General features: G+C 37.2%; 2 protein-coding genes across 6 annotated transcripts; one reads left to right on the plus strand and one right to left on the minus strand.

Moving 5' to 3' along the window:
- Positions 1-329: 329 nt before the first annotated feature.
- LOC126685810 (protein REVEILLE 6-like) lies at positions 330-3,425 on the plus strand. 4 transcript variants are annotated; one of them, XM_050379771.2, is made up of 7 exons: positions 330-732; positions 858-915; positions 1,619-1,926; positions 2,023-2,147; positions 2,298-2,407; positions 2,541-2,600; positions 2,995-3,425. In XM_050379771.2, the coding sequence occupies exons 1-7, from the start codon at positions 461-463 to the stop codon at positions 3,031-3,033; spliced, it is 972 nt and encodes a 323-aa protein (XP_050235728.1). In that variant the 5' UTR covers positions 330-460; the 3' UTR covers positions 3,034-3,425. The 4 variants fall into 4 exon arrangements, with proteins under 4 accessions (XP_050235728.1, XP_050235726.1, XP_050235727.1 ...); XM_050379769.2 differs by having other exon boundaries at positions 331-732; positions 2,974-3,425; XM_050379770.2 differs by having other exon boundaries at positions 331-732; positions 1,619-1,922; positions 2,025-2,147; positions 2,974-3,425.
- A 1,045-nt stretch (positions 3,426-4,470) lies between these two features.
- On the minus strand, positions 4,471-13,611 carry LOC126686156 (uncharacterized). Of its 2 annotated transcripts, none has more exons than XM_050380190.2 (10): positions 12,788-13,611; positions 12,588-12,686; positions 12,272-12,477; positions 10,305-10,498; positions 10,013-10,115; positions 9,572-9,888; positions 7,837-8,259; positions 7,093-7,171; positions 5,396-6,976; positions 4,471-4,797 (listed from the first exon to the last, which is right to left on the minus strand). In XM_050380190.2, exons 1-10 carry the CDS (start codon positions 12,859-12,861, stop codon positions 4,640-4,642), a joined length of 3,234 nt encoding a protein of 1,077 aa, XP_050236147.1. In that variant the 5' UTR covers positions 12,862-13,611; the 3' UTR covers positions 4,471-4,639. The 2 variants fall into 2 exon arrangements, with proteins under 2 accessions (XP_050236147.1, XP_050236146.1); XM_050380189.2 differs by having other exon boundaries at positions 7,093-7,174; positions 12,788-13,610.
- Between the last annotated feature and the right edge of the window lie 28 nt (positions 13,612-13,639).

Here is a 13,639-nt window from a genome sequence, read left to right on the forward strand (position 1 = left end):
CATTCACAAAACCTTTTCCAGCGTCTCCTAGGAAAAGTGCATCACTAATTTTCATTTATACACCCACACACGTGGCTTGATTCCACGCCTCATTTATTGGCAACTAACATAAAACACCCTGCAATATTAACATTTACACCAATTTTAAATTTTTTCACCTAAACTGCCAGTTAAACAAATTGTCAAATTTACGCGGAAAAAATAAATAAACAACGGTAACTTAAAGATTGCCAATTCCCGACCCAACTTTCAAATCAGGACAACAAGCTCATGCCACGTGTCGCAATCATAAGATTTCGTCTCTATCATTGAGCTGATATATACGCCACAATTCTGTTTAGTTCAGTTTGTCTGTCTCACTTAACAAAACAAAAACAAAAAAACCCAAAACCAAACAGAAGTCGGAACCGTTAAAAAGACTAACCGCCAACCAGACCGGAAGTTGCAGTTTTATTAGCTTATGGTGTGGGTGAATACGAACCCGGCTCAGGGGTTTTACTTATATGATCCGGCCATGAGTATGAGCATGGGACTACCTGGTCTTAATTATCTACCGCCGCAGCAGATTCCTTCTTCTACTCCTCCTGGTGCTCTGAGCACCACCAGTCATGTCAATACGACGGCGTATCAGGAGGACATGAGTAAGAAGATAAGGAAGCCGTATACTATTACTAAGTCTAGAGAGAACTGGACTGAACAGGAACACGACAAGTTTCTAGAAGCTCTTCAATTGTACTAACTTAATTAACTCCTACTCTTATCTTTTTTTTGGATGGTTTAATGTTTGGTTTCAGCTAAAATTAAGTGGTTTAATGTTCTCATTCAAATGACTGTGTTTTTGTTTCGGATGATTACAGATTCGATCGCGATTGGAAGAAGATTGAAGCATTTGTCGGATCAAAGACGGTTATTCAGGTATTTTAAATCAATCCTGAAGCCTCAATTAAGATTGTGAACATAAATATTTTGACATTTTGGATATACTGTCTAGAAGTCTGAACCAGGATGTACCTGTCTAGAAGATTCTATATATTTAATCTTACTTCTAAAAACTTCTGAAACATTTCCAACGGCAGCCTGCCCTAAAATATTTAAGAAAGATCAATCCCTTTGCAGATTCAAGCTTGTAATTAATTAGTTATTCAGTTTATTAGGTGGTTATTAGTTAGTTAGTTAGTTATTTTATATCTTGGAGTTTGTTAGATTATCGTTTGAATTAACAGTTTGTTTATTAACTCTGTTAACTCTAACCGTCAAGTTCGTTAGAGTAGCCATTGTAATTTCTCTATATTGATGACTGCTTAATGAGAAATACTCAAATATTGATATAAAGCCTACCCCAGGCTTAAGGTGGTTCCGCCTCATATATGTGGCATACCATGGACGAATCTAAGGGGCAAGAAATTTGATTTTATTTTTTTATATAAATCCTTAAAAATATTTAGAAAACAGTAATTTTCCCCTCCAGAAATAATAATTACTGATTTGGTCTCTCTAGTATATTAGTTCTCTTTTCAACTTCCACATTTGTTTGCATTCTTTTCATACTTATTTATACTAGTACTGAACTACAAATTATCAGATGCTGCATGCTGAATCCGAGCTATTTTCTTGGCAGATACGTAGCCATGCCCAGAAATACTTTATGAAGGTTCAGAAGAATGGGACAAGTGAACATGTACCTCCACCTCGGCCGAAGAGGAAAGCAGCTCATCCATACCCGCAAAAGGCATCTAAAAATGCAGCCCCATTTGCAACCCAAGTGGCCGGCCAGTTTGTGTCCTCATCGGCTGCACATGATCCGAGATATGTATACCAGCCAGATGCATCATCAGTCCTTGGAAATCCATTAACTGGTGGAGATTTAACATCATGGACCTGTAATGCTGTGGCACAAGTCAATATGCCACCAGTAACTGAAGGTAAAGAAATCATTCATTCATGCACTCTCTACGCGCGCCAATGCTCGTTCTATCACTCTTCTTCTGTCTGCTAAACTCACATTGAAGCTACCTGTTTTCTAGATGATGAAGGCTTAGCTGGCCGTGCAGGTCCACGTAATTACAGTAGTAGCAATGACAGCAGCCAAAGGACTTGGAATACTAGTGAAATAATCGATCAAGGGAATCAAGGCGAGCCAATAACAGGTCGGTATCATGCAATGCTGTTCCTCACATATTTGGTCATCTTTGGAGCATGATGCTTTTACTTTTGTGCCTTTGCTCAGCATCACTTGCATCCTTAATTCTCTCTTTGATCGTCTCCTCGTATTCCTCACTATACTTGTTACCATGTAGGTAAGCCGGATTTTGCCCAAGTATACAGCTTCGTTGGAAGTATCTTTGACCCCAATGCCAGTGGACACTTGCAAAGATTGAAGCAGATGGACCCAATAAATATGGAAACAGTATGTCATTTAAACTGTGTAATTTTTATTTATTTTTAAGCCTTTGATAAAAATTGTCACATGTTTTAGTAAATTTGATTTATTAAATATGGTGTGTGATGTGCTTTATCTTTTTCCTTTTGACTATTTCCAGGTTATGCAGTTAATGACAAACCTCTCCATTAACTTGACAAGTCCTATGTTTGAGGATCATGTAAGTGGCTTTACTACATTACAGGCTTTGTATGAGACATTTCTTACTGGTGTATTGTTCAAGAGTAATGCTTGCAGAACATTGCTTTTTGAATTTGTGCTTATATAACACAAAAGAATAGTACTTCGGTCTGTTTACAAACTAATAATTTCCAGTAATTTCTCTCGATTTAATTTATTCTGATCATATTATTATATAAACATCACGGCTTAACGGAATGATGTTGTGGTACGTGAATTATAAACGCTATAGGCAGTCTGTATTTAACTTTGGCATGTGCAGTTCCTTGTGCTTGTTGGTAAATGAATGATAGGCGTTGATTTCCCAGCTTTTGTTGTTACTGATCTGTTCAACTTTCTATGAATTGATACAGAAAAGGTTGCTTGCTTCACAGGACATCGACTCTCAAGAGGCGACATTTGGTGATCCATAGGGTAATAATGGTGCTGATAGAGTTCCAATGGCTCTTTCATCCCCAAAAGAAGTGAAAGGTCGAAAAGTTTAATCTTCCTGTATTATCCGCATCTCTCCTCCCACAAATACACTGCTCGTGCGGATGGAGTAGAGGACTTATACAATCACGCCCCTGGTGATAGAGAGAGGCCTTCGTGTATATATAAGAGAGGGCGAAATTTCGCCTGTTAGTGTTTGTTGTATATATGTTTATATGCTCTGCGCTTTGTATATGTATCATAGTTTTCAGCAACATGTTGTTTTAGAGATTTGTGTGTGGGGATAGGACAGGGTGGATACTTTTTTTTATCAGTATCCACTCTATTTAGATGTATAACCTTGTTAATATGAAACATAAACAATGTTTTTTTATGCTGGTTTATCTTATCTTAAACGCTGCCTTCATTGTGGTGTAGCCATTAAATTCTTGACATGGTAAACAACTCATCTTCAATACCTTCTTGAAAATGAAATTTTCCTCTTGCTCAGAAGTCGGCGGGAATGTAAACTAGTTAGGGTATTCCCGAGTTATCGAGAATCAATTAAAGTTGCTACGTGAGGCTCGCTACCTAAACAAGTCTTGAAACTTTTTATACCTTCAAATTTAGGTATATATTATTTTGATTGTTTGAATTTTATATTTTATAGTGAAAAAAAAAATATTAAATATATCCAATATGATAATTTTCAATACTTAATTTTATTCTTTCATGATTGCAAGACGAGTTCAAACTCTGACAGTTATGGAATCATCCATGCTCAAGCAAGAGCTAAAAAATTAATGCCCATAGAATTTCAGGCTCGATCTTATATAACATACTTGAGCTTAAGCTCGAGCTTGGCATTGTTCGAGCCCGGCTCATCCCATTTCCAGCCCTATGATTCAGTATTGTGTTGCCTATTCAATGTTTGCTTGTCAATATTTGGGAGATGAATGGTGATAATCTACAACAATAATTTAGGTGCAAAAAGAAAAAACGATTTTCACAGTACATTAGGAAATCAGTGAACAGTCTTACTACTGTATTAAAAATTAACAAAATCCTTACTGGAGACCGATCATTTCGCTTTCATACTCAGAAACAATGTAGACTCGAACTCGGACAGGATTTTGGCTCATGGTAAAACACAACTATAAACACGAGAAACCAAGACACTGAAATATAGAAGGAAATAGAAAAAGGCAAATAAAGTACAAAGAATGTTATTCTCGGAGAAAAACTAACAATGAAATTCCCAGAAACTGTTAACTGTTCCCCATTTGATATATGACTCAGCATCTGGTATAATTAGGTAAGGCAGTAACTGCTAGTGGTAGATTCTTAATTTGTTCATTCACCTATCGGATAGGCGGAAAACTACTGGACTCTTCTAAACTTCTATTCGGGGGTTAGTTTTCAAATATGAAGCTGAAACAAAGTTCCAAAGTCCCAACAACTGAATGCCAATTTCAAGTAAAATGCCAATAATTACAACAACCCTTCCCAGTCCTGAGGAAGCCACATTAAAACTACTGCTCATGCGGCATGGGATACGCATCAGATCACAAATACATCACCATATACACAAACCACATTTGAAATCCATTATCTGTACCCAAAACCGGTGTCTAGCTCATGACCATACATACCCTGAGTCTGGCCAGCTCCGGAATAAGGGTGATTTGGCTTAGATTTTGCCCTGAGTTCCATCTCAATAAGTCTTTGGAGTGCCTCTGGATTATGAGTTCCGCCAGCGTCAGTAGCTGCGTCATCCATCAAAAAAATGGTAAGCTAAGAATACAAAACATGTGTTGTCTTGTGTCTATTAAAATACAAAATCTATGGTAGTGATGGAGTATAGAGAGAATGATTTTGTGAAATAGCTGCAGGGATTTTTTTTCAAACTGGTGGACTCAACTCCCGAGTTGATTCCCATCACCGAAGGAACTAACATAATTTCAGATAGAGCAAGGGTCATCACGATCCCTGCACTTGTGTGTCATGGTCAGTAACTCACAGTTGGCCATTTTAATTAATTAGGAATGATACTCTCTAATTTAGGTGAAATAATCCCCAAAGTGTACAATATGAACATGTTTACGGCCAGCAATGACTCAATTTGAGGGTTAATTGATCTAAATTTAGAAAGTAGTGTCTCTAATTGATAAAAATAGTTAGTTAATTGATCATGACACACAAATTCAGGACCGCGATGACCCTTTGTGCATTTCAGCTATATTCAAGCCTTTGATGACGTGTGAAAGGGCACATTAAAAAATGAGAAAAAGGGCCAAAAGACCGAATTCTTTAGTAAAGTATATGAAGTACCGATAGTTACAAGGAAAAGGAAAAGGACTTTACCTTGTGGGGGGATTCCAAAACCACCAAAGTTGGGATGCCTTTGACCAAAAGGAGATCCTTGCATTCCGATGTTCGCTTCTTGCATAAAACCAGTCACCTGATTGTTGGGGTGCAGAGGTAAATGTTCAGCTCTAGTGAAACCACGTAGTAGGTGCGCTGGAGGAAAATTTCCGGGTAAATGCATTTGCTGTAACATAGGACTGTGCGCGCTGCGATCTAACCCAGATAGTCCAGTAGTTTGATGATGGAATGGAGCATGAAGTAAGTTTGCAAGAAATTGATGATTAGGAGGATCGTGCTGAATAATATTCTCGGAGGCCCTGAATTTCATCTGAGCATTACTACTAGCAGGATGAGAATCTAAAGGATGTATAATCGACCCTTGATGATTCAACTGAGGGGAATGAAACTTATGGTACTGAACATCAGGTTCCCTCATATCATAAGGACCACGAAGAAAGGCTGGACCCTCCGAGACTCCTACAATAGGTCTCTCATTCCGGTATACAGAATTCAAGGCAGCAAGTTTTTCAGATATATTGACCTGTGTTTCTGGAGTGGATGACAACTCAGCTTTAGCTGTGTTCCTGGCAGGTGTAAAGTTCTGGAGATTGAGAGGATCGCCGGCTGTGATCAATGCATCTTCTTCAGGAAATCTAATGTCAACAGACCCATCAACACCACCAAGCCGAGGTCCTTCTGTCCGAAGCTGTGATGAACTTACATCATTCTGAGGATCAAAGCCCATAGATGTCTCTTCAAGTCTTTCTAATTTGGCTGGTTGTCTCTGGTTGGGTGCTAGAAGATTACTGCCATGACTAGGCATGCTGGAAGTGATATTCGGGGCAGAAGGAAGGAGATCATTATCCACAAAAGGAAACAGAGACTCTGAATCATCAACTCGCATTACTCCAACTGAAACTCTTTGCCCAGGAGTTGGTGGTCCTACTGACTGCAGCTCCTTCATGAAAGCAGACCCAAAAAGTGTTTCAAGAGTCAAAGGCCTGTGTGCATTCGTAATGTTTTCAGCAGCTCTCCCTCTGGAATTGTCGAGTGCGGTGTCAAGATTCCCCGCTTCGTTATTCTGTAGTTTGTCAGCAGATAAAATACCAAAACTTGTGGAGACGTCGGATCCTTTTTGTAACAGAGAGAGAAGGTCAATTTTCTGGTGTTCCATCTTAGCACCAGAACCACCATCACTGCAGCCTTGACGAGGCGGCTGTAGCCCTTGACGACTTTCAGTAACTTCTGACAAAATTGACTGTTCAAGGTCTTCACATGTAAGTACAGCTGGAGCTGCCACTAGCTTATCAATGTTTGTAACAGCAGCAGGCACTATTTTCGAAGTCATGAGCCCATCTGCAAGTCCAGAGCCTTGAACAGGAAAACTCAATGAAGTCTTCTTAGTACCGTTATCATCAAAAACCAGGGAGCCGCTGTTTTCATTATTGACAACAAATGATGATCCGTTTTTTTCACCACCAACAATTAATGACATTAAATCACTGGGCCTGTTAGGTGAGAGATCCTCAACTGGTTTATTGGGTCTCCCAGACAAGAGATCATCAACTGGTTTCTTCTCTGCAATATTAAAATGGAAAATATTGTAGGACATTGAGCTATATGCTTGAACAAAAAGCAAATGAAAGCAGTAAATAATTATAAAAATATTGACTGAATATACTAACATCAATTACCTTCTTCTAAAAACCACTGAGCAAATCTGGAAGATTGAGCGATATGAGAATCTTGTATGTCATCTGCTTTCACATCATGCTGCTGTAGTAGAAACAAAAAAATTTAAGAAATGACTTCAGGCAAGTAATGCTAAAAACTATTATCCGTAACACATATCTATGCTAAACCAGCTACGAAATAAACATTCATTTGGATGCTTAAACCTCCTACCTATATTTTTTTTTATTACATGTGTTAGTTTATTTCAGCTGTTGTAGTTGCTCAATTATTAGATTTTATGCAAAACTAGAAATTTACTTCAAAGGACATGAAGCCAGTAATTTTAAGTTCATCCATGATTGTTAAAAAAAGAATCACATTAGTTAGCAAATGATTCCTGTTTTAAAGATTTTGAGCACCTTAATGAAACTGATTGACAAGGCCCACAACCGCCCAACACAAACCAACCCAGAAATCCTAAGAAGATGGTGTGCAGCTTATTTTACTGTAGAGATGGTGCGCAGCTTATTTTATTGTAGAACTAGAGAATAAGCATATAATAGATACCAGCTTCCTATTTACACATGATATATAATCATTGCGTCAGCAGGTGTTCAATATATCAAAATGAATGGGAACCAATACTAAAAGCTCCAACAAGATTTTCTTTTCTGAAAGTATATAAAATCCTTGAAGTGCGTCAGAAAGAGAGACATAATTTATTAGGGTACTAACAGTATTATCGTCTAGAAAAACACTGTTACCTCAATAAAGCTTGAGGAGCCAACACCATTCAGCGTCAAAGCACTGGAGAAGAGCTTGTCTAGGATAGAGGTTGAGTGAGTCGGACTGGAATCACCCATGACTTTATGCCCTGACATATCCTTGAGATCGTGTTTTATGACATCACTATTGTCTGAATCTTCTAAAGTTTCTGAAAGTTTAGAAGTCCTGTGATGTTGACTATTCATGCCAACTGCTTCACTTGAAACATCCAAAGTTGATGATAAAGACTGAATATTTTCAATCGGGTTATTAATTGATGCACGAATTCTCAGACTACCAGGCTGCTGCTCTCTTGAATCCAATCGTTCCAAAGATTGTTTCTCCTCTTGACTACTAGAAGTCCCACTTAACAAACGGTTTCCTTTGGCATGTAAAGTGTTACGATCATGTTCATTGCAAATCTTTGGAACAATAAATAAATGATATTTAGTATTATTGTCAAGTACAGAGAAAAAAAGAATAATGAGATTCAATCAACACATAAAGCAACACGTACTCATACTAGCATTTGTAAATAAGAAAGCAGAGATAAAATGAAGGTACAAATTTGATCCGTCTTAAATGAGAACATGCATGATGCACCCCATTCAACTTTACATCTCTTCACTCGATATAATTATCAAATTCGAATATTGTTTAGTATCTATTTCTTCAAACACATGTTATTTTTTAAGTAATGACACTGTGGGTTAATCATGCATAATAATGTTTAGGTGAATTCATCCTTCCACACACAAGCATGCTCAGAAATTTAATGTATACACATGAAGTAAAAGGTGTTGGGCCAGGAAGTTTCAAGTGCCAGTATCTTTGTTGACCAAAAATAGTAAAACAACATATTGGGAAAACGTTACTTGTTTCAGGGAGCTATAAATGAGAAAGAATAGGATATCAAATGACATTTGATTGAAAATGGAAAAAAGTCCTTAAGGTACAAATACAAGTTCCCTAGCAATTTCTCATTACTTGCCAGGTGAAAGCATGTTGCCAATTGACCAATCTGAAAATGGCAACCAATTCAGACAATCTAGGGGAAACCCAGGTATGGAGTTCGCTACAATAATTGACAACATGGAAACTGAAGTCTGTAGATGTAGCAATAATCATCTTCGAGATTCAAGATTTATTCTTCAAATCTAGACCTGAACTGACTAGAGGACAGGGGGTCTATATAATCAACCCCGATTAGATTAGGGTTGAGATTAAGATTGTCTACATGGACTTCCTACTAGGCTATAAGGCTACAACAATGTCTTTAAATGTGAATAGTCTAGAAGTTTATAACAACAATTTGCACCAGAATCTGCAAATCAGAAAAAAGAATCAAGGAAATGCGAACAGCATATTAAAAGACGATGAATAAAATATTATAATAAACAAAGATGACATTTGACAATGCTGATGCCTCGGACCAGTGTGATTCAATTAAGCACATGAGATTTTAAGACACCTGAAAGTTAGAGGCAGGAAATCATCTATTTAAAACAACCATATACCAATGTTGCAACATAACCACATAATCATGATAATATCATGTTAATTGTTCACAAGTTGCAAACGCAAGCCTAAAATAAGCCTTAGACTTATCAATAGTTGAAGGGTATTCAGAATAAGCATAAAACTGATTTTTCAGAATCATGCACTGAAACAAAAAATGACTTTAACCAGCTAGTGTTCAATCTAAATAAACCAGATGAAATAGAAGAACAAGACCTCTGATAGCTGAGGCTGAGGCTGAGATTTAATTCCAGTATTCTTTTCAACAATAGCACTTGAAAATCCCGGCGGCACAAGAGGTCTGGACACAGGAGCTGGTGATGGAAAGGAAGACTTATCAGAATCATTGTATGAAGTAGGCTTTGTTGCTGGCTCATTGGATTCTTTTTTCACACCCAGAGATCTCTTATCATCTTTCGGTTCCTCCAACAACTCACTACTTGTACCGAAGATATCTTTACCCTTTTCTGGATTCAACTTCTGTTTTTCTTGGAAAACCTTCTGTTGTTCCTTCCTCATCAGTTCAAAGGCAGCTAAGAAATACAAAAGTCAGCATATCCAAAATTTACACTAATCTGACACCAAATTAAAACTGCACAAGTAGCAAAATATAAGCAATTACTTTACCACAAAGTCTTGTTAGAGAGAAGGCATTACCTCTTCTATTTTTCTCCTCTTCTGCTCTATCCTCACTTGTGAACTCAGAAGAACCAAATGTTTCATCGTTGAGGGAGTCGGTATCCCTACGTGAGTGAGGTACCTGAAAAGTTAGGGAAGAACTAAACTCAATTATTTCAAGGGATTTAGCAGACATTCTGACAGATCTTATTAAAATTCAGCTGCTTGCTGTAGGTTATGGGGCAACTGAAGATCATGCACAGCACCAATTCCAGACCCAACAATGCATATTACTTTAATACTTCTCCACAAGCAAAATATCAGGTCTTACCTTATAAGGGCGGGGTGGGTGATATGGCTCATTACTCTTATTGAGATGGTGATGATCATTAGCTCGGAACTTTGGAGCTGATGCTCCTGCAGAATAGCCAGGTGGTCTAGGAAAAGAACCACTCCCAAGAAGTCCATCATGCTCAGGAACTTGCCCAGGTCGCCGAGATTGATTGCCATAACGTCTTCCAGAATCTACACATTAACATGCATCAGACAGCTGATCATGGCACATCAGGAAGATGCACAAAGCCAGAACACGTTGCAGTGAATGCAGCATTTTGATAGAGTTATATGTCCAAGTTGAGCAGTAAATATCTTAGCATTTCCCATATGAATTAAAGCGGATGGTTGTTTCACTTCTTTTAAACAAGATAATAAAAGTAAACATGGAATTTTTTTAATAATATTGCATAAATCAGGCATAATAATTCCAATTCACCCTTTTCAAGCAAGAAATGCATACCATAACTGAAAAAGAGGATCCTTCAAATGTCATCAGCAAGGAAATTAAAACTGAGATACACTTGAATCATTAAATTTCTCAAGCTTATGTCTTTCGACATTTATCAACTCATATTCAGGATAGAAGAATTGGAAAATAGAAGTTAGGCAGAACTGTAATCAGTTATCATACTTCCAGCAAGTCCAAATTTCCAGTCTAAGAAAACTTAATACTCCTTATATTATATCCTAAACAGAAACCATGCTCAGATTTAGATTCCTCGCCCAAACTTATGTCTCTTAAAACCTAGCAGCTTTGCATTTCAGCATATTTAAATCAGAAAGAAAGCTCGAATTGTTTAGCTCACTTTACTGCTAGTGCTAACCAATTTCTAATTTCCACTTCCAAGAAAATCTCAAAAAAACATCACAGGAACATAGCTCAGCTCTGAAGGTACTGGAATCTTTAGATTTATCAAGTTTCAATCTCTTGGTGATAAGTGATAACCAACACTGTTTCCAAGGAAGAAAATTCCAAAAGAAAAGTTAGAATTGGTAATAGTCCATTCAAACAGTTGCTAAATCCTCAAATAGCAACCCAGCTCAAATCTCATATTCCTTAAAGGCTAAAGTCATAATTTCCTCTCCCAAACTTATGTCTCTAATCACCTTGCAGCTCTGCATTTCAGCATAGTAAAATCAGAATGAAAGGTTGAATTGTTTAGATCACTTTACTGCTAGTGCTATCCAATTTCTAATTTCCACTTCGAAGAGAATCTCAAAAAAAATCTCACAGAAAACATAGCTCAGCTCTGAAGGTACTGGAAACTTCAGATTTATCAAGTTTAAACATCTTGGTGCTAACCAACACAGCTTCTCGGGAAAGGGAAAAAAATCTGTAATCATTATAATCATAATCCAACACCTAATTACCTTTCAAATAAAACAAAATCGTTAAATCGTCAAATTGCAACCGAGCTCAAATCTTATATTCCTTGAATGGGCTAAAGTCATAATTTCATAAAGTAGTTTGTATCTAAATCATAGGCAGTTCGATAGTATAAAGGTATTCAAACCCAAACACAAAAGGACAGGTAATCTTATTTTTTGCAGCACTAAATAACATCATCAACTTCTGATTTCTAGAATGAGGCTAATTATGGAGTTCTCTTCTAAAAATTGGCTGGCATCGAGATAGAAAGAGAACTTTAAAGGATTAGCCCAGCATCATTTGCACCTGATTCTTTTATACAAACTAGTTGCTTTTTAAAATGATCTCAGGAATTAACAAAGATTTCAAAATTGTACTGCCAGCTCTTCATGGACATATAAAATATATTTCATATTAAGAAGATGGTATATATGATATAGCACAATAAGCTAAACATGTTGAGGTTGAAATAGCCAAACCATGAATAGGCATGAATCACGGACACCCTTTTTAACAAAATGTTTAATTTCCTTCTTCCACATGTGATTTCCATGACAAAAGAACAATTCTACACTACATATCTGAGGCCAAACCTGAATCCATATCAGATTGCGAGTCACTTTCACGATCACTCTTCCCCAATGAACGACTATCCCATCTTCCATGACTGCCCCTAGAATAAGTACTCACATCCCCTCTAGTAGGCTGGGATGAACCATATTCATTACGTCTATAACTTTGTGAAGGCAAGCCGCCGCCAGAAACTCTGAATGGATCTTGTGGAGTATCCTCAAACTCACTGGTTAAAGAAAAGAAATGAGCACAAAGAAAGTAATAGTTCCACCATTATTAAGTAATGTCAGAAACTGCCTTATCCTCTAATTTACCTATAAATAGCTTGCAAATTACCTGAGAATAGATTGGTCAAATCCACTAGGTAACTTTTTGCAAACCTCCAATTCACTCAACGATACAAGAAATTCTCTCGTATATGAAATGCCCGACTTCCTGGATTCATCAATACACCATCATTAAGTAAAACAACGAAAACCAGATTTCAAGTCGAATAAGAAACTCAAAATGCAAAAATAAAAACAGAAGCACATTACTTTTGCAATCCGCGTCCTGCTTCAGCATGCTGGTTTAGTTCATGCTGCTGCTCGTCTTCATTTTCCAAACTCATTTTTTTTCAACAACAACTTGACTCTCAACTCTCTTTTTTCAATATTTTCTTTTATCACTATGTTTCGGAAACACCGTCAAAATTAGCTGAACAACTCCCGTTCTAGTCCATAGCTATATTGCTTTCCCATCAACATTCATTTGTAACGAACCAACAACTTAGCAAAAATCAAAATGAAGCTAAAAATCTATTCCTCTATTTCCTCTATTTCAACGCAATAATCCACAATAAATCTCGATTCAATAATCTTAAACCTCTCTTCTTAATATTACTACGATTAAAACAGGCGATCATTTTTTCACTAAAATCGAAGCTTCAAGATAAATGTGCAGACGATTTTGCTAGATATTTTCATCAAAAAATCTTACAACATCATCTAAGCTGTAGATTACCGAATTATTTTCAACTGATTGTATTAAATCAGATCGCGAAGCACAAATTCTAGGATTTAAGCTCTAATCTAGCAAAAAACGCTAGGGTTTTTGTTGCGGTGTATTAAAAGAGAGCTACCTGGATCCGACCGGGGTGATTAAGAGAGAGAGAGTGGAAAATTAGGGTTTCTAATCTCCAATCTTCGACCGGTATCTAGGATCCGAGAATTTGTGCATTTGATAGAGATATAGTTTGGAATTGAAATGAGAGAGCGGGTCGGAAAATAAAAATTTGCAGAAATGAAGTTGTTCGTATTTGCATTACCTGACCAGAGCAAAAACAATGACAAAGCAATTCTTTCTTACGTAAATCACACGCGCCTTCGCTTAGTTTGGCGTAATAAATT

The sequence above is a fragment of the Mercurialis annua genome, linkage group LG6, assembly GCF_937616625.2.
Source record: "Mercurialis annua linkage group LG6, ddMerAnnu1.2, whole genome shotgun sequence".
Lineage (NCBI taxonomy): Eukaryota > Viridiplantae > Streptophyta > Magnoliopsida > Malpighiales > Euphorbiaceae > Mercurialis > Mercurialis annua.